This window comes from Oncorhynchus keta, chromosome 11, assembly GCF_023373465.1.
Source record: "Oncorhynchus keta strain PuntledgeMale-10-30-2019 chromosome 11, Oket_V2, whole genome shotgun sequence".
In the NCBI taxonomy this organism is placed as follows: Eukaryota; Metazoa; Chordata; class Actinopteri; order Salmoniformes; family Salmonidae; genus Oncorhynchus; species Oncorhynchus keta.
In genome coordinates, this window is record NC_068431.1 from 36,298,520 (window position 1) to 36,318,129 (window position 19,610).

Genomic DNA, 19,610 nt, shown 5'->3' on the forward strand with positions numbered 1-19,610 from the left:
TGTCCGTGTAGACCAATTTGGGTTTCCAATCTCTCCAAAAGAATGTGGTGATCGATGGTATCAAAAGCAGCACTAAGGTCGAGGAGCACGAGGACAGATGCAGAGCCTCGGTCTGATGCCATTAAAAGGTAATTTACCACCTTCACAAGTGCAGTCTCAGTGCTATGATGGGGTCTAACACCAGACTGAAGCATTTCGTATACATTGTTTGTCTTCAGGAAGGCAGTGAGTTGCAACAGCCTTTTCTAAAATGTTTGAGAGGAATGGAAGATTCGATATAGGCCGATAGTTTTTTATATTTTCTGGGTCAAGGTTTGGCTTTTTCAAGAGATGTTTTATTACTGCCACTTTTAGTGAGTTTGGTACACATCCGGTGGATAGAGAGCTAGATATCAGCTAGATGCAGGCAAGAGTGTGCAAGGTGGTATTGAATATCACTGTGTCCATGTGTCACCTCAATTTTTCTCTTGTCCTGTGTGCACCTATGTTGTAAACTTTCATTCATAGGTTGTAGCAACCTCATGATGGGTATAGGTAACATTTGAGTATCATGTTGTAATGCTGTTACAACGCTGTTACATTGAACTGGGTGAATGGAATATGTGACACTCTTCCAATATGCTGTAATGGATTACATGTAAGGGATTACAAAAAAACTGTCATTTTAATACTTTACATTACCAGCAAAAATTGTGTAATCAGATTACAGATACTTTTGAAAAACTATTACTTCGAGGATAACTTTTATATTCAGAAAGCATGTTTGCAGAAAAAAATGACACTTCTATTTTCTCAATGACATTCAAATCAGCATTGAAAAAAGGCACAAGTTTATATTTGTTCTGCCTGAGGAAGTCTGACCTCAAATCAGGGACCACTATGATGACACACCAAATGTGTTTGATGGATCGCGGGAAAAGAGCAGGAATAGGCTTTTACAGGCCACAGTCCAAGCTATATTTTCCAATGGTGCAATTGATGTCGTCATCCAGTGATTATTCAATTTGCCAACTCTGGTTTTGGCACATGCGCTCTAGCCAACAACTCGCAGTGCGGGTAGGCTACCTACATTATGAGATTATTCTGGATAAAAACGAGATTATTTGTCAGAATAAGAACCTATTTATTGGAAAGCAGCATCAAACTCACTCACCACCCTGTGAAGTTCATCTGTAGTTTAATAATCTGCATGCGTTCGCAAGTCGATGTGCGAGGACCACACAACATATCATCGCGTGACTCCAAATTTACTTCGATATGATGGTTATTATATCAATATTTGCGCATAAAAGCGTTCCCACTGCCATTTCTCCATAATTGAATTTTACCGACACAAAAAGAGCCCACCATGTTGAAGAACAAATTGAATGTCGGCATTTATACAATTTTACCGGCATCTCATGTTTCCGTAAACCGAATCGTCAGTTTTTGTTCATGCGCCATGTAATTCATCTTCATGAAATTGTCGGATGGAAACGTGGTTAGTGACCTCCGAACAAACAAATATTTTCGTGGGCGAGAAAAACCTCTCGCTTCGCCTCTTTCGTCTCTGACTACACTCAGTAGAACGTTTGGTAGCGTTGTGACAGACGCTGTGTTCAGTCTAAATACATGCAAGTACTGACAAGGTTTCTTGCCAATTTTACGTTTTAAAATTATGCCAACAGCAATCGCAACCTCCAACAAGTCGTTTAAATACTTTCCCATTAGAACTTCAGAGTAAAGACGGCAATGGAAAGGTGGAATAGTCACGTGCGCGCTGGACTGTTCCAGAGAGATTGTACACAAAATGACCCATTCACTGGTGTCTTCAACACCTGTAAATTGTCAGAGTTATCTGTGGATTTATTACATTTGAATAATGAGTTATTTGTGAATATATTTGCCAACATGTTGTGATTGTCTCTTTTCAGTGTCCAAATTAGCAGAGTGGCTTGACTTAAGGGAGACATTTTGGGATGAGTTACAGAGACCCAGGTAGGAGTGCCAGCTGGAACAGAGTAAAGGTCAGACTAGGCTAGGAGATGGAAACACCTAGAGAAAATCCAGAATTGTGCAAATGTGTTGTAATGCAAACAATGCATGCTATTGATCTGGAAAGATCAACTGACATACAAACCTAATGTTTGATTTGATGTCCATCAGCATTCTCTGACCATATATCAATATGTTCCACAGTTCTGAAGGATATGGTGGAATGACAGATGACCACAGAGAATTACACCTCATCCTCAGAGAGAGTGAACATATAACAGAAAAGGTGACTGTCAATTATCTTACTGGATCCAGTCCCACTCAACCCATATTTCTTGGTCAGTTTCAAGATTCTTGTGCACTTTTCCATAGATTGTGGAAAGAGAGTTGTGGGTGCTGCTGCTACAATGGTTCCATTCAATGTCATCCAGTCAATTGGATTCTCTGATGTCTTCGCTTGTGCTGCATCTGGCAACCCAGCCCTTACATAGTGGCCTTGTACACAAGATTGCTTCTCCTTGCCTTTCCTGCCCAGAATATCTTATTTTTGACCTGCCCTTACCAGTCCAATCTTCCTCTTCTTCCTCCCCAGCTCTCTCAGACAGTTTCTGACCTGACCACCCTCATGTACCTGAAAGAAGCAGAGCTTCAATACTGCCACTCACAGTAAGTGATCAACCATTGAAATCTGTTCATACATTAATGTTATGGTACAGTCATCTATATGATTTAATAATGGATCCATGACATTGTCTACAAAGATACTGAAACTGAGAGGGATCTTAGTTGTGAGGTTGTCTGATATAAACTTACATAGACTCATGTCACCATCTTCTATTAGAGTCTCCCGCTATCAGAAGGAAGCTGTCACTCAAGCTCGGGGGGCCAACATTCTGCAGGCCAGCCTATCAGAGCGTTAGTTTGAATTGGAGACCCAATCAAAGGAGTTGGCAGTCCTGCGGTTGGAGCAGCGGGAGTTGAGGGGCTTGCAGCCTGGAGAGAGAAAGAGGGGCACAGGAGAGGTGACAGAGCAAGGGTTCTATAATTAGTTTGAATACTTAGAACATTTAAACTCCTAGCCTCTTCCCCTTGAGGTAAAGTAATATATCTAGGAGTAACCGAAAGGTTGCTGGTTAAATCCCTGAGCCGACTATGTGCTAAAAATCTGCCATTGTGCGCTTGAGCAAGGAATTTAACCCTATTTGCTCCTGTAAGTCGCTCTGAATAAGAGTGTCTGCTAAATTACTAAAATGTACAAATGTAAATGTGGTTGGGGCTAAGAGAGATGTGTGTAGTACTCGACGTGGATAGAGGTACAGTGATTGAATGTTTTCCCCCACCAGATGGCGTCGTTTCACCCATCTGCTCAACAAGCACCTCCGTAGAACGATGCTGCGACCAGGTGAGCAGACCAACTCCTGGATGACTGGTAGGCCTTCAACAGAACCAGTAACTGCCATACAGAGTAAGACTTCCAATAGCCTTAAATTATCCTCATTGGGGGGTTGCTATTGTAGTTCTGATTGCATACTCTAATCACAGTGACGTGTAGTGATACGTATGCATAACTGCCCACTGTCCATTCTCCTGTCTTTTCTCTGTAAGGAGACAAACAGACACAGAACACACAGCAGTGTCAGGCACTCGCTTGCGTCCCAACTAATATGCGTTCTCTAATTCTCTCCTTCTCTTTCTTTCTCTGTCTCGGAGGACCTGAGCCCTAGGACCGTGCCCCAGGACTACCTGACATGATGACTCCTTGCTGTCCCCAGTCCACCTGACTGTGCTGCTGCTCCAGTTTCAACTGTTCTGCCTTATTATTATTCGACCATGCTGGTCATTTATGAACATTTGAACATCTTGGCCATGTTCTGTTATAATCTCCACCCGGCACAGCCAGAAGAGGACTGGCCACCCCACATAGCCTGGTTCCTCTCTAGGTTTCTTCCTAGGTTTTGGCCTTTCTAGGGAGTTTTTCCTAGCCACCGTGCTTCTACACCTGCATTGCTTGCTGTTTGGGGTTTTAGGCTGGGTTTCTGTACAGCACTTTGAGATATCAGCTGATGTACGAAGGGCTATATGAATACATTTGATTTGATTTAGATTTGATTTAATATCAAGCTCTGCTTTGCCCAGAGGAGGATGGTGCACACTGCCCAGGGTGGACCTTGACACATTTTCCCAAAACTTCCTGTACTAAAACAGACCTTGAATGTGGCTCAAATGTTTTTTTTTACATGTTTATCTATTGAAAGATATTGATTTGAATCAATGTATCTATAGGTAAAGCTAATTATAAACCACTGTAATACTGTTGTGAATTTCAGATACTGTATGTACAGGCTTATTTAAGTGAGTACCTAAGACCTAACTCAATGTTTTATTTAAAATACTACGAGCAATAAAGTAAAACTTCTGTCATGTTTTTCACTTCACTTAGACACCACTCTCTGTCCTGTGACTGCTTTCTGTTTTTATGTGCGACCATCCTTTAATGGTCACTCACTGGCCCACAGAGGAGCTTACCTAACTACACATTTCTGCAAAGTAGGTATAAATGTGTCAGTGGCACTTTGAGCCCCAAATGGTGAAGCATGATGCCATTTTGATAACTTCTGACAAGCTACTGTGCAAAACAAATTTAACGCAAACACACATTGTAGATAAAGAAATTCAACTTCTGACGAGGAAGTCATCTGAGCCCATGTTTGGATACTTGACTTCATCAGTCAGATTAACTTCTCCTCCGTCTTTGGGTGTGAGACTTGATAGAACGTACACGAAAATGAGTATCTACTAGAGAATTTAATTCATTTTGCCTTTAATTTTAAAAAAAATCTGAAAAAAGGCAAACAAAAGTATTAAATGATTGAGAATAATCATAGTCAATGATACAGTAGTAATAATATTAATAGTTCTGTCATGTTCCATCAAAATCATATCAGCATACTTTCTGTAGACATTAAGACTCTCCCGCAGCTCAGTGGCAGCACTTTCAAATATTCACACTTAGAGCTGCAAACAGGTAACCCATAGATGCACAACAACAATCACAGATCATAGTTCACAACACTGCTGAAAAACATGCTCCATTGGTGTCGCTGTTGCTCTACAAAGCTCTGACACCAATGATGAATCTCAAACTGACCCCTAGCTAGCCTGTCACTAGGCACTTCTAGGATTGGATAGGTATAAATATTATAGTAATTGATTCACCCTGCCTTCTCATTGGCTAGTTGGAATTTCCCCACATTACTTATCTATCCAATCCTTTCAGATCTACAGGAGAAGAGCAAGGGGCCAGTTTGGGATTCAGCACAAAAGTGAATGGAATCTGATGTAGAAATTATTTGAAAAAGAATCTGATGAATGTCAGTGGTGCATTGAGATTAACTGACAATGAGGAGTATCACTAGGCTATACAGTGCAGGTCCAGTGTGTGCAAGTTTATTGTAAGTGGGAGCGTATCGTCTGTCCTTTTTATTGTAGAAGAGAGTGAATCATAGATACCTCTATTCTTCCCTTAAAACATGAAGGTTTTTACAGAATGAATGACAGGGTAGAAATTCAGGAATGTCAAGATGGGGCAGATGAAAGGGTTGCCTAAATTACATCACCAAACCAAAGTGTGTCAGTCTGTGTGTTTGCCCTTCTCTCGGTATGTTTACAGGTACTCTCTAAACCTCGTTTTATATCAATGATCAATACATGATCAATATGATCAATATTTGTAGAAATAATTACATTTAAATCACTATTGGTGGAAAAAGAGCGATAAAGCCTCCTTCCTTTTAATGGCACTCCCTCGGCGTGGACAGCCATGGCACATCATCCCTCTTTATGACATTTAAATCTACTTTTTATCCATTATAGCACTTATTACACCGCTCCTAAAAACTGCTGGCCAAATGACAACTGTGGATCTGTCAGCATTGCCATGGTACAATATTACATCAACATTTACATGGTGCTGGGTTTTCACTTGTGTTTGCCACCCCCATAACAACAACCACTGCAGACAGCGAGAACGCAAAACAGAGAACATGTACAAGAAAAGTGGCTTAAGCAAGACAAAAGAACACCGCAAGCAACATAGGGAAGACCACGAGGCCACCACACCTCTCCATCCACATGCCTTCATCCCACCGTGTGTGTGTAAGAGTTTGCGCAAGTGTGTGTGCGTGAGCTCTAACAGTCCTCATCGTCTGCCATTCCTTTGAGCCGCAGGCGGGCAAAGTCCTCGAACACAAAGTCGTCATCTTGGGAGAAACTACTGCAGGACGACAAGAAACAAGGAAACATGGCAGAAGTGTGAGTGTTTTAGATCTTTGGGAATAGTCTTAGGGTGTCTTTGGCTGCATTTACACCGGCAGCCCAATTCTGATATTTTTTTCACTTATTGGTCTTTTGCCAATAATTGGGCAAAAGATCAGAATTAGGCTGCCTGTGTAAACGGAGTAAAGAAGCAGTGATTACAATGGTCAGACAGACCAGATTAATACTCACTTTGATTCAAATTCTATCAGGTTGGTGTCGATGGGAGGGTCCGACTCCGGCACAGCTGTTAGAACACACAGATAATGACATGTCAGTGCGATGTCACCATGGCAACTCCATAGTAATTTACAGGCAGGAAATACCAGAGTGAGATTATGTATTTGATGTGCTTGTGTATGTGAGGGACTGTTGTTCCCTGCCCACAAGGCTGAACTAAACTACTGACAGATACTTCACAAGACTGTGTCCATTGTCAATTCCTCTTCACTTATAGGATAAGTAGAGTCTCCACTAATTCACTGCTTCCCAATCACACAAAAAAGCAAGCCCCTTGAGGGACTCTAAAGTGCTCATCTTCCTTAATTTGAACTGATCGGAACATTTGAATATGTGAATGTAACAAGGTGGAAGAATATGGTGGAAGCTTGCCAGAGGATTTGTTCAACTCTCAATTCACTGCAAATGAAGGGAAGGAGACGAACCCGAAATACTGAGATAAAGACCTGATAGTGGGCTTATGGAGAGGTGGTGGGAGTCTGTAGGTACCTGACTGTGGGCGGGATATGGGCAGTTCTGTGGGTTTGGGGTGCATTAAGACAAAGGGCAGCTCCACCGACACATCTCTGGAAAAACACAGAACATAAACAACATTTATTAAGATCAATAATTATTATTATGCATGCATATATATTATAAGACATTTAGCAGACGCTTTATTCCAAAGCGACTTAGTCATGCGCGCATACATTAAGTATGGGGGTCCCGGGAATTGTATATTTCCTGAGCTTTCTTATTAAACCTTATAATTCATTTTTTTTCTGTCTTTTGCCATTTATGAATATGTTGTTCAATGCGTTTCTATGGGCTTTAGTAGTAAAGGCCAAATTCAATACTTGTTTTATATTTATATGCAGTAATCGTTTTATACCTAAAGGGGTCCTACAATTCCAAAACAAATAGCTAAATTATCTATGTTATGACCACCGTAAAACAATTAAACATGTCAGCTTAGAACCGAGAAGATTAGGGTGTTTCTCAATTTTTCATACTACCGTGCTCCACACTCTCATAATCAAGAGTGTATTCTCAGATCATGTTCTTGTGAAGGCGAAAGTGTGGGAAAACCCCCATAAAACAATACATTTGAGAAGCACTCGCACTCTCCCTACTGTATTACCTCACACTTTACCTCTCCATTCACTGAACCTTCTTCCAGCCAGGACAATGGCAACAATAGATTAAACAAGATATATACACAAAGCAAACATTTCACTTCATAATAATCAACTAGATATGTGAATCGTAATAATGTAGTTAAACAGGCAAAATTGACCTAAAACTAATGTTATGCAAGGTAGATGTACATTTTTCATGGGTAGCTACCAATTCTTCATGGCTAGCTAGCCAGTTAGCCCTATTGACTTACCCATTCACTGAACTGTTTTCCAATCATGAAAACAATGGCAATAGAGACGAAACAAGATAAACACAAAGCAAACGTTTTACTTCATAACTAACAGCTAGCTATATGTGAATCATACTAATGTAGCTAACCAGATAGTTTAACAGTTGTCACTACAGTCCCTGGTTCGAATCCAGGCTGAATCACATCCGGACGTAATTGGGAGTTGGGCGGCGCACCATTGGCCCAGCGTCATCCGGGATTGGCCGGGGTAGGCCTCCGTTGCAAATAAAAATTTGTTCTTAACTGACTTGCCTCGTTAAATAAAAGGTTAAATAATCAAATAAATAAAATCAAGCAAAAATTACCTAAAACTAATATTATACAAGATAGATGTCAATTCTAGCTAACAATTCTTTGTGGCCATCTAACAGTACTAGTAGCTAGCCAGTATACGGTACATAGGCAGGAAAACATGCCAAAAGTAATACAGCATGTATTTATTAACATATCAAGATAAAATATTGTAGTCAGGAAATATATGAGATGTGAACAGGCAACATTTCATTCTGTCACTTCAGCTCAAATAATGCCCGCCATTGATTTCAAGAAATGTGGCATAATTTTTAACGTGGTTGCGTCATAATTCTTTGCATACTTTCCGTTGAAGCTTGTGTTGATGCATGCTTCAAAATATGTACAAATGGAGTACGCATTCAAGAAGTGCCCTCTGTGCTCTGTTTCACATACTTTGATTTGAACTCATACTCCGACCCTCAAGTGCTCCAATTTGCGTGTTTGGAGGTAGTATGTATTTTGAGAAACACCCTTAGACTGAGGTTTTTAAATTAAAAGAAGCCTAGTTAATATATGAAGTTTAAAAAGTAATGCGTAAGGAAAACACTGCAGTGTGTACCTGCACAGAACCCCCCCACAACAACGTATTGATATTGACCAGACTCATGTGGAACTCACCCTCCACGAGAGATGACCAGTTTTACTTTGACCCTGTAGGAGACCAGGATTCCAAGGACCTCCTTGTTAGTTACATCCTTAACACTGAAACACAAACATGAGAGAAAGAGAGGGTGGTGAAAAAGGTTCTCAGTAAGGGATGGGATCTTGCATCTTCTAGGGTGCTGCGTTCGAAAATAAATCAGAATAAATGCATTTATGAGCTCAATCACTCCCTTAGCATGTGTAAAGTCACATTCTGGCCAAGTTACAGTATATGTGGTGTGTGACATATTGCTGAGGCCAAGCTAGAGAGAGAGTAATTATTATCTAACATGGTTCTGGATGCCAGACTACAGTGTTTGTGTGTGTGAGTCATCATACATGGTGCTGGAGGCCAGGTTGGTGTCCTCATGTTTGAGCTTTCCGTCCAGGGCCAGGCCCCTCTTCTCACGGTTCTTGTCTAGCGTGGGTGTGAGGGTGTACACCTTACAGAACGTGGAGCTAGACGACACCTGGTCACTGAGGAGAGGAACACACACCTATCAGCACACCTGGGACATAACTGGAATATCAATAGATCTGGACGAGAAGGTATGGAAAAACACCTGATCACAAGCTAGAAGTTATTAAGAGATGCCTTGGAAATCTGAAAAATGATAATGGCATGAACAGGAAAGGAAAGGATGGGGGAGGGAGAGCAAGCCCGAGCCAGAACTGTACAGGAGCCATACTTGCTGGATGAGGCTGTGGGCCTGGAAGAGGACTTTTTAGCTAACTTAGCTATAAACACGATACTATTTTTCTTTCTTGCATGTATAAAATATTAAAGGTTAACAGAAAGCAAGAGGAAATTGGTGAAAAAACAAAAGAAGAAGTGAACAATATCTGACATGTGGGTTATCGTTCTGGCTTCAGGAATGGCGGTTCAAATCCACTCTCTTCCCTCCTGTTGCTACACTTCAGTTGGGCTTTGCAGATGGATGCCACCAACGCCACCGAGCAAGGCAGACACAGTCAAACTAGATCCGAGAACAATCTAAGATCTGCTACGTAGCCCCTGAGAAAGCTCCGACCCAAAGAAACACGCGCACACACACACAAGCTTTACACAGCGTCATTCCAGCTAACAGCAAATCCCCAGGTGCTACCAGCCACAATGCATGACTGGCTATACTGCAGTAGTTCAGAACTACCAGAGGATGGGGGATGTGCTCAGGGTAACAGACAGTGCTTCACCACTCTTTTTGACATACACAAAATTACAGGGTGTTTCTCTGCTATCTAAAGTAGCCTCAAATTTTTATGAACAGGTTACCAATGTAGGCTCTGCTTTGGGTACTTGTTGTTTCTCATTCCCACAGTTTCCATGTTTTGTCCTCTACCAGTAGCATAGAAGGAACTTTGTTTAGAATTCCAAACTCAACATTTTGTTGTTCCTTGCCAGACCAGGGTAAATGTTGTTTCAACATTTGTTCATCCTAAAATACTGGTATACAATGGCAGAACGGCGCCAGAAATCAAACATGGTATAACTAAACCTTTAATGCTCACCAACATAGTCTATATATACCATGCCGTCTGGTGCTGCAGCGGTCAGCAGGTTATTGTCATGCAAAAGACTGGCCGTCTCACAGACTGTTAATTAACAATCATGTTAAATTAACATCTCCAGGCTCCACTCAGACAAGTAGCCTACAAGCCTCTGACGCACACCTTTGGAACATCGACATTTTAAAAAGTTGAATAAAACTAATTGAATATACACCATAACAATAAATGTATTTATTTTAGGAAGGTCTAAAAAAAAACTAAAAACATTATGATTTGAAATAAATGCATTTCAGAAGAACAGAATATAAATTGGCCTGCTGTGTGTTATCTGGCTATAAAATTATTATTTTTTGAATTAAAAAATATGCCATAAGATGTAGGCTTGTTCATTGAGCAGACAATATATGCGTATAAGTCCCGAGAACATCATATGATTTTATAGTAAGAAGAATATAATTGAACTTAGCTGATAAAAATAGACTGGATAATATTCCCATTCCGGAGCGAGAGAGTGCGCATAATGAAGTGGCTATGTTGAGCGTAAAAGTGATTATTTGAAACAGGTCCTATGCGCTAGGTTTAGAGTTATTTGGCAACTTTAGTTGTGAATGATACAAACCTTAAAATGATTTAGAAATCAAAAATATATGGGCTGTATGATCCGACTATAGGCTATTGATGATTTGAGAAAGTCGCAACAACAAAAAAGCTTGAGTTCTGCTCATTACCTCAGGCTGCATTCGCTATTCTCTCATCAAGTGATCATATTTCCACCAATCAGACTATTCTGAATATGAACTCGTCTTTACTAATATGTCAAATTAGTTGTGATTTATAATAGCCCATTATCAAACAAGCAATACAAAAAATACATGTCATCCGTATGCACTGGAATAGCGAATGGAGGCCACTTTCCTGCCGGTCCGGTTTTCACTCATGTTGGGTAGACTATTCCAGTCATTTCGCTGCAACACAGGTGATATTCAGCCCAAACTCTGTGCTCTCCAACCCTGTTCCTGGTTTGGGAACATCGATAGTAACATGTTTTCACAACTAAACATACTTCATTAAACTGTTATAACAGCCCCTCTCTCTGCGCGCTGGAGAAAGGAATAAAGGAGAGGAGATTGAAACTCACGGTGGTGAGATATTTTGTAGCTCAAGGTAATGTGTCAGTCCATTATTATAATTTGTTTAAATTCCCTATTACTTGGCTACTCAAAATCTACAACAAATGTACTATAATTAGTCTAAATCTGAATTTCTTTAATTTAAGATACACTGATTATGTACCAAATATATAATGAATCAGTATTTATGTTTTTTCTGCCATGCATAATATGTAGTTGGCTATTTAATGGCACAATCTTTATTTAAATTCAAATCAAAATCAAATCAAACTTTATTTGTCACATACACATGGTTAGCAGATGTTAATGCGAGTGTAGTGAAATGCTTGTGCTTCTAGTTCCGACAATGCAGTGATAACCAACAAGTAATCTAACTAACAATTCCAAAACTACTGTCTTATACACAGTGTAAGGGGATAGAGAATATGTACATAAGGATTTATGAATGAGTGATGGTACAGGGCAGCATACAGTAGATGGTATCGAGTACAGTATATACATATGAGATGAGTATGTAGACAAAGTAAACAAAGTGGCATAGTTAAAGTGGCTAGTGATACATGTATTACATAAGGATGCAGTCGATGATATAGAGTACAGTATATATGTATGCATATGAGATGAATAATGTAGGGTAAGTAACATTATATAAGGTAGCATTGTTTAAAGTGGCTAGTGATATATTTACATCATTTCCCATCAATTCCCATTATTAAAGTGGCTGGAGTTGGGTCAGTGTCAATGACAGTGTGTTGGCAGCAGCCACTCAATGTTAGTGGTGGCTGTTTAACAGTCTGATGGCCTTGAGATAGAAGCTGTTTTTCAGTCTCTCGGTCCCAGCTTTGATGCACCTGTACTGACCTCGCCTTCTGGATGATAGCGGGGTGAACAGGCAGTGGTTCGGGTGGTTGATGTCCTTGATGATCTTTATGGCCTTCCTGTAACATTGGTTGGTGTAGGTGTCCTGGAGGGCAGGTAGTTTGCCCCCGGTGATGCGTTGTGCAGACCTCACTACCCTCTGGAGAGCCTTATGGTTGAGGGCGGAGCAGTTGCCGTACCAGGCGGTGATACAGCCCGCCAGGATGCTCTCGATTGTGCATCTGTAGAAGTTTGTGAGTGCTTTTGGTGACGAGCCGAATTTCTTCAGCCTCCTGAGGTTGAAGAGGCGCTGCTGCGCCTTCTTCACAACGCTGTCAGTGTGAGTGGACCAATTCAGTTTGTCTGTGATGTGTATGCCGAGGAACTTAAAAACTTGCTACCCTCTCCACTACTGTTCCATCGATGTGGATAGGGGGGTGTTCCCTCTGCTGTTTCCTGAAGTCCACAATCATCTCCTTAGTTTAGTTGACGTTGAGTGTGAGGTTATTTTCCTGACACCACACTCCGAGGGCCCTCACCTCCTCCCTGTAGGCCGTCTCGTCGTTGTTGGTAATCAAGCCTACCACTGTTGTGTCGTCCACAAACTTGATGATTGAGTTGGAGGCGTGCGTGGCCACGCAGTCGTGGGTGAACAGGGAGTACAGGAGAGGGCTCAGAACGCACCCTTGTGGGGCCCCGTGTTGAGGATCAGCGGGGAGGAGATGTTGTTGCCTACCCTCACCACCTGGGGGCGGCCCGTCAGGAAGTCCAGTACCCAGTTGCACAGGGCGGGTCGAGACCCAGGGTCTCGAGCTTGATGACGAGCTTGGAGGGTACTATGGTGTTGAATGCCGAGCTGTAGTCGATGAACAGCATTCTCACATAGGTATTCCTCTTGTCCAGGTGGGTTAGGGCAGTGTGCAGTGTGGTTGAGATTGCGTCGTCTGTGGACCTATTTGGGTGGTAAGCAAATTGGAGTGGGTCTAGGGTGTCAGGTAGGGTGGAGGTGATATGGTCCTTGACTAGTCTCTCAAAGCACTTCATGATGACGGAAGTGAGTGCTACAGGGCGGTAGTCGTTTAGCTCAGTTACCTTAGCTTTCTTGGGAACAGGAACAATGGTGGCCCTCTTGAATCATGTGGGAACAGCAGACTGGTATAGGGATTGATTGAATATGTCCGTAAACACACCGGCCAGCTGGTCTGCGCATGCTCTGAGGGCGCGGCTGGGGATGCCGTCTGGGCCTGCAGCCTTGCGAGGGTTAACACGTTTAAATGTCTTACTCACCTCGGCTGCAGTGAAGGAGAGACCGCATGTTTTCGTTGCAGGCCGTGTCAGTGGCACTGTATTGTCCTCAAAGCGTGCAAAAAAGTTATTTAGTCTGCCTGGGAGCAAGACATCCTGGTCCGTGACTGGGCTGGGTTTCTTCTTGTAGTCCGTGATTGACTGTAGACCCTGCCACATGCCTCTTGTGTCTGAGCCGTTGAATTGAGATTCCACTTTGTCTCTGTACTGACGCTTAGCTTGTTTAATAGCCTTGCGGAGGGAATAGCTGCACTGTTTATATTCGGTCATGTTACCAGACACCTTGCCCTGATTAAAAGCAGTGGTTCGCGCTTTCAGTTTCACGCGAATGCTGCCATCAATCCACGGTTTCTGGTTAGGGAATGTTTTTATCGTTGCTATGGGAACGACATCTTCAACGCACGTTCTAATGAACTCGCACACCGAATCAGCGTATTGGTCAATATTTGTATCTGACGCAATACGAAACATGTCCCAGTCCACGTGATGGAAGCAGTCTTGGAGTGTGGAGTCAGCTTGGTCGGACCAGCGTTGGACAGACCTCAGCGTGGGAGCCTCTTGTTTAAGTTTCTGTCTGTAGGCAGGGATCAACAAAATGGAGTCGTGGTCAGCTTTTCCGAAAGGGGGGTGGGGCAGGGCCTTATATGCGTCGCGGAAGTTAGAGTAACAATGATCCAAATTCAGGGAGATTTGGGGCTCATATATAGGCCTATGCATAAGCTCTAATATGCATATGTATGATTTGAATTCATCATCACCTTAGAAAGCGCTGTCCATTTTGTTGTGTTAGGCTTTGAAACAACATCCACAACGACCATGTTTTTCACTCAGTTTCAACCTATTGTTGAACTTCTTTCTTCAAATTGATCAAGCACAGTGAGGTAAGTTGTAAAAGCACCTTCTGTCTTGATGATAAGTGTTTGATGTGATTTTCGATTACATTTGCATAGATGTCAGAGTGGTTGGAGCAGTGGTTCCCAACCTTTTTTGGTTACTGTACCATCCATTTAATTTTGCTCTGCCCAGAGTACCCCCTCATGTAGATTTGACCAATCAGTCTTCCAGTACCCCCTGTGGATAGGCCAAGTACCCCCAGGGGTCCTAGTACCCCTGGTTGGGAACCGCTGGGCTAGAGGAACAATAGAGCCCTGAGTACCAGGCCATTAGCCACCTGATGATGGTTAGGGAGTTGGGTAAGCTACTACTAATGCATGTCCAGTGTGCATAAAAAGAGATTACCCTGACTCAACGTTCATGTAGGATTTTACTGTGGTCATGACTCATGACTGCCAGTGTGGCAGTAATACGTCACCGCAACAGCCCTAGGTGTGATGTATAAAAGGAAACAGGCAAAGTGGAAATAAAGGAACTGAGGAGTGATAGGTATAATAGTCAGGTAAAATACTCACTCTGCCTCCACCTGAGCCACTGGACACTTGTACTGAGCCGTACTGAACAGACAGATATCAGCATACTGTCGCACTGGGGAGAGGGAAAGAAAGAGTTAACCACACACATACAAAAGAAAACATACAAAAGAAAACAGAGGAGAGAAGAGCGAATAGAGCCTAGAGTCATAAAATAACAATTGATACAACTTTGATGAAAGACAGGTACCTGAGATTTTGACTCGTTTGACAGTCTTGGTGGAGTTGTTGGTGACGTGAACATTCACGCTGATGGGTTCTCCATGGTAGTAGAGTTCTTTATCCAGAGAGGCCTCCAGGTGTAGTGAGCGGTCCGACATGAGGAAGCTCCGTGTGGTCTCCACCATGGGCTGAGGCCCAGGCTTCTCTGGGGCATACTGCACCTTACGGATTACTAGCCGCACAGAGTTCCTACACAACACACACGTTACAGATCACCGCCGTTGCTGACTAACTAAAAACATAGAGAAATGCACAGACATGCATATCACATGTTTTCAAGGATTACAGACCCTAAAAAGCTCCTGCAGAAGACACAGAGTAAAATGGCTTTTGTACCGTTTGTGAATCTTCTCCTCTATCGATTTGGCACAGAACGCCCGGATCTCAAAGTCTACCCCACATGCCTAAAGAGGGAAAGGTGGAGGAAAGGCGAAGCGACATGGACATAAACGATCAAATCGGCATTATTAGCGTCATGTGGGTGTGTATTGTTGACTCTAAAGGTATGGAAATTGCTGAGTTTAGATATCCGTCATATAATGTGTAAGTTTGCATGAAGTGATGCTCAAGCGTCTTTACCTTCCCGGTGTCTTCTGGTCCTGGCTGTAAGGTGACTGAGCACGGCAGGTTCTGGGGAATCTGAGAGAGACACAAATTTGCCATATTTTACAGACTCAAAGTATATGTATGTTCATGTGTGTGTGTGGTTGTGTGTGTTTACTTGACTCACTGTGAAGTAGAAGGGGTGTGCCTGCTGGCCCAATTTCTTCAGTAGTCTTTCCTGCAAGCGACTGTTGGCTTTGCGTTCCTCTGCGATTGGAGGAAAGGCCTGGAAGGTGGAGATGTACAGATCCTTCCGGAAGGACAGGCCCAGCACATCCAGGTCCTCACGGCCATAGCGGAATGCACACGTCAGAGTCACAAACACTGGGGAGAAGGAGGAGGGGTTTGAACATCAGAAGAGGTTGATATAAAATGGCAAAAAAAATAGAGGAGACAAAACAGTGGGGAGAATGAGGAAGATGCCAACTCATACCTTTCCTTTCTTTCAGATAGTCGGGGTCCACTAGAATCACACCATCTGTGAGAAAGGAAAATGTAAAGAGGTAAGGTTTTGATTAGACAATATTAATTGTTTGAAACACAGAGTTTACGAACAATAAAATGAGGCAGTTTTATGAGAGTCCCATGATGCTCTCACCAGTAAACTCATTGACCATCCAGCACTTACCGACTGGGTCCACCTGGTCAAGGTGATCCACAAAGTCTCTCTTTCCCAGGTATACTGTGACCTGCAGAAAGGAGGGAGGGAAGTGGAGGACTTTATACAAATGTGAAAGTGTCACAATTAATAACATAAACCATCAAAGGATACAACTAGTCATGCAATACTCATGTCCTTTACCTTGCAGTTGGGGCTTGATTTCTTGAAGACTCTGACAAAAGGACACAGGAGATAGAAAGTGAGAGAGAAAGAAAGAAAGAGAGATTTGGTCAAGTAAGAAGCTATAGCCTATAAAGTATGGGGTGTAACTTTCACACCTCTGGTGTGTAATCATTAGTCCAAACAGTTGCAAAATGTAATGTTTTGCTACTAGAATTAGTGTTTTAATTGGACAAATTAAGGTAGGTCACTCCTCATTTTGTTTGATTCCATTTAAGAAACATTTAGCCACCGAATCCACATAATGAATATGCCCCTGGTGTTCGTCCAGTTTGTCCTCTATCCTGTCCCAGAGGTGTAGGGTTAGACCCAATATCCTGCATCTGGACAGGAAACTCTCTCCCAGCAAATAGAGGCCATTTCCTGCTGCCGACTGCCACAAACACAACAGGACAAAAAAAACTCCTTCCTCATTTCACGAGGAATATCTAGAAAGGAGTATTGATACATACTATGTGTACTCTTTACACCTATTACAGCATGCAGAAAAAAAATTCTGTTCAACAATAGTTTCTGAACTAAATTCTCAGAGAGCACTTTCACTATCACAGACTAGGCCTACACACACCCTATGCATACCTAACCTAGGTACGCAAACACACATACTTGTGAGAGGTTCATGGAATGTGGCAAGGTGTAACACAGTGTGTGCGTGCATATAGGAGGAAAGAGGATATTAACTGGCGAGCATTGAACGACTGTAGTCCTGTCATAAATGGGATATCTAGGCTAAATTTGCATAGAAACTCATCCCAGTGACTGCTGATAACTGATAAGGACAAGTCAACAACTCCTTAACATTAGGAGAATGAAGAGGGACCACTGACTACTAGTCCATTTCTGACCAGGACTAGTGGAGGAAGGTTAACACTTTATCCTTTCCCACCAGTGGTGGAGAACATGAGCACACTAACAGCATATGGTAGTAAGTTTGACTTGGGATATAATTTAACCATAGTGAGTGTGTAGTGGACACAGGACAGGGCATGTCTTGTCGCACATGCTCAGTTTGAATCTCATTGGCCTAGTGCTCTGCTGACTCTTCATTTACGAGCCAGTGCTACATTTTATACCTCCTGACTAGTTACCATCCAAACCCCTGACCCCTCAAAAACACCACGCCACTTGCTCACGAACATCCATCAGGAGGTCGTCATCACTGCTGCTGATGCTTCAGAAACCACAAGAGAAACACCTATTAACTTGCCCTTGACCCTAAATCTCAAAACACTGAACCTAAACACCAATCTGACCGTTTACGCCAAACCTTCTACATGAAAGTGACCCTGTCCACTGCACAATAACCAATAAATAAAATCTATGAAACATGTCAGTAGAGAACCATGCTGCATTCTCCAAATATATTCCACATTATTTATAGTCACTTGCAGAGGACATCGATCCAGAATAACCTAGTGGAGAAGTACAGCTGCTCAGAGTCAGACTGTACATACTGATGAAGATACAAGCAGCTGATTACCAAGAGCAAAATACTTTGAAGTTATCAAAGGTGTCAGGCCGGCAAGTGTATGAATAGCTGCATCTTTGTCCTGGCCTGATATGGACAGCACACAACAGTGGCTATACAACATGCCTATATACAGTAATCACGTGTATATGGCACATGGTATCAATAGCTGGATAGACTGTCTGTGTTTGTTTGTTTACATGCAGGATATTTATCTATGCATGAAATAACACTGGGCGATTAAAATGTACATCAAATAGATGTCACTGAGGGCCAAATAAACATACTGCTAATTAGCCAGGACTCAAAACAGTACATCAATCATGCATATCAGCTCATTCGTTCATTTTGAGCAAGCTACAGTAACGTTAGTTGTTGGATGCGAGTTGTACCTAAACCCACACACACCACGGGGGCCATCGTAACACCGTTTACCCCACCCTGCAGCTAGCTAGAACATGCTTACTAAAACTGTTGCAATTGAAGTGAAACTAGCTAGTTGTCTAGTTAAACTAGAAATTATGTTATCGTCATCAAGGTGTAGGTAAAACAGGGATATTCCGGTGGATTGCGAAGAGTCTTCCGCCCGAAGAGTTCTAGCTCGCTAACTACCTTTGCTAACATTAGCTAGCTAGGAAACATATGGGTCTGGCTAACAACAACACAAACACTGCTCTCGAAATCCTACGACTATGGTCGTTTTGGCTGAATGGTCTCTAACGTTTAATTAGATAGCTAGTTGCTATTCTTGCCTTGGTAAGTATGGACCAATCTGATGTTGATGTAAGGGGAACAGACTGGTCTCAAGTGCTGCTAAGATGCTAGCGTAACTAGCTCCCCGTGCTCGTGCCTTCACACACACAACAACACACACACTGACAAGGGAGTAGAAAATACGAGATTGCGGGGGAATGAATCCTTACCTGGTGCCCGCCTTGTCCCCCATCTCCTCGGCAGGCTTTCGGTATATAGGTGGCAAAAGAACAAGCCGTGTGTATTTCTGTGAATTGTTATCTGTTTATTTTATGGTGTATTTTACTCCACCCTTGCAAGCTATCTGGCGCTGGCTTCCGTTCCTTTTCGCTTCCGCAAAAGCAGGAACTCATCCGATCCGTGCAGTTCTGATAAAGACGCGCTTTTGGGAACAGTGCAGCATTGCGCAATAGCTACGCACTCTCAGAATGCCCTACGCCAAAATGGTACGCTTTTTGGGACGTAAAGTTAGAGCGTTGCAGATTGAATTGCATTGTGTATACAGTGCATTTGGAAAGTATTCAGACCCTTTGACTTTTTACATTTTGTTATGTTACAGCCTTATTATTTTACTTGTTATTTTACTACTGCTCTATAATTATTTGTTGCTTTTATTTCTTAT

General features: G+C 42.3%; 1 protein-coding gene and 1 long non-coding RNA gene across 2 annotated transcripts; one reads left to right on the forward strand and one right to left on the reverse strand.

Moving 5' to 3' along the window:
• The first annotated feature begins 1,903 nt into the window (after nucleotides 1-1,903).
• LOC118390157 (uncharacterized) lies at nucleotides 1,904-4,389 on the forward strand. The gene is made up of 5 exons (XR_004826917.2): nucleotides 1,904-1,977; nucleotides 2,179-2,260; nucleotides 2,567-2,640; nucleotides 2,816-2,996; nucleotides 3,318-4,389. It is a non-coding gene; the product is annotated as an uncharacterized LOC118390157 (long non-coding RNA).
• Nucleotides 4,390-4,764: 375 nt separating this feature from the next.
• LOC118390144 (arrestin red cell) lies at nucleotides 4,765-19,368 on the reverse strand. The gene is made up of 14 exons (XM_035780409.2): nucleotides 19,159-19,368; nucleotides 16,729-16,759; nucleotides 16,555-16,615; nucleotides 16,360-16,404; nucleotides 16,054-16,250; nucleotides 15,903-15,962; nucleotides 15,660-15,727; nucleotides 15,292-15,512; nucleotides 15,084-15,156; nucleotides 9,212-9,349; nucleotides 8,849-8,932; nucleotides 7,018-7,094; nucleotides 6,481-6,535; nucleotides 4,765-6,247 (listed from the first exon to the last, which is right to left on the reverse strand). Exons 1-14 carry the CDS (start codon nucleotides 19,179-19,181, stop codon nucleotides 6,163-6,165), a joined length of 1,218 nt encoding a protein of 405 aa, XP_035636302.1. The 5' UTR covers nucleotides 19,182-19,368; the 3' UTR covers nucleotides 4,765-6,162.
• Between the last annotated feature and the right edge of the window lie 242 nt (nucleotides 19,369-19,610).

Bases quoted from the DNA above. Each gene is read 5' to 3' on its own strand.
- LOC118390144 (XM_035780409.2), bottom strand. From the start codon at position 19,181: ATGGGGGACAAGGCGGGCACCAG. The intron at 7,095-8,848 runs GTGAGTTCCACA...GTGTTTTTCCAG, and splicing joins CTGGTCATCTCTCGTGGAGG to AGATGTGTCGGTGGAGCTGC. The intron at 6,536-7,017 runs GTACCTACAGAC...GTGTTCTAACAG, and splicing joins CATATCCCGCCCACAGTCAG to CTGTGCCGGAGTCGGACCCT.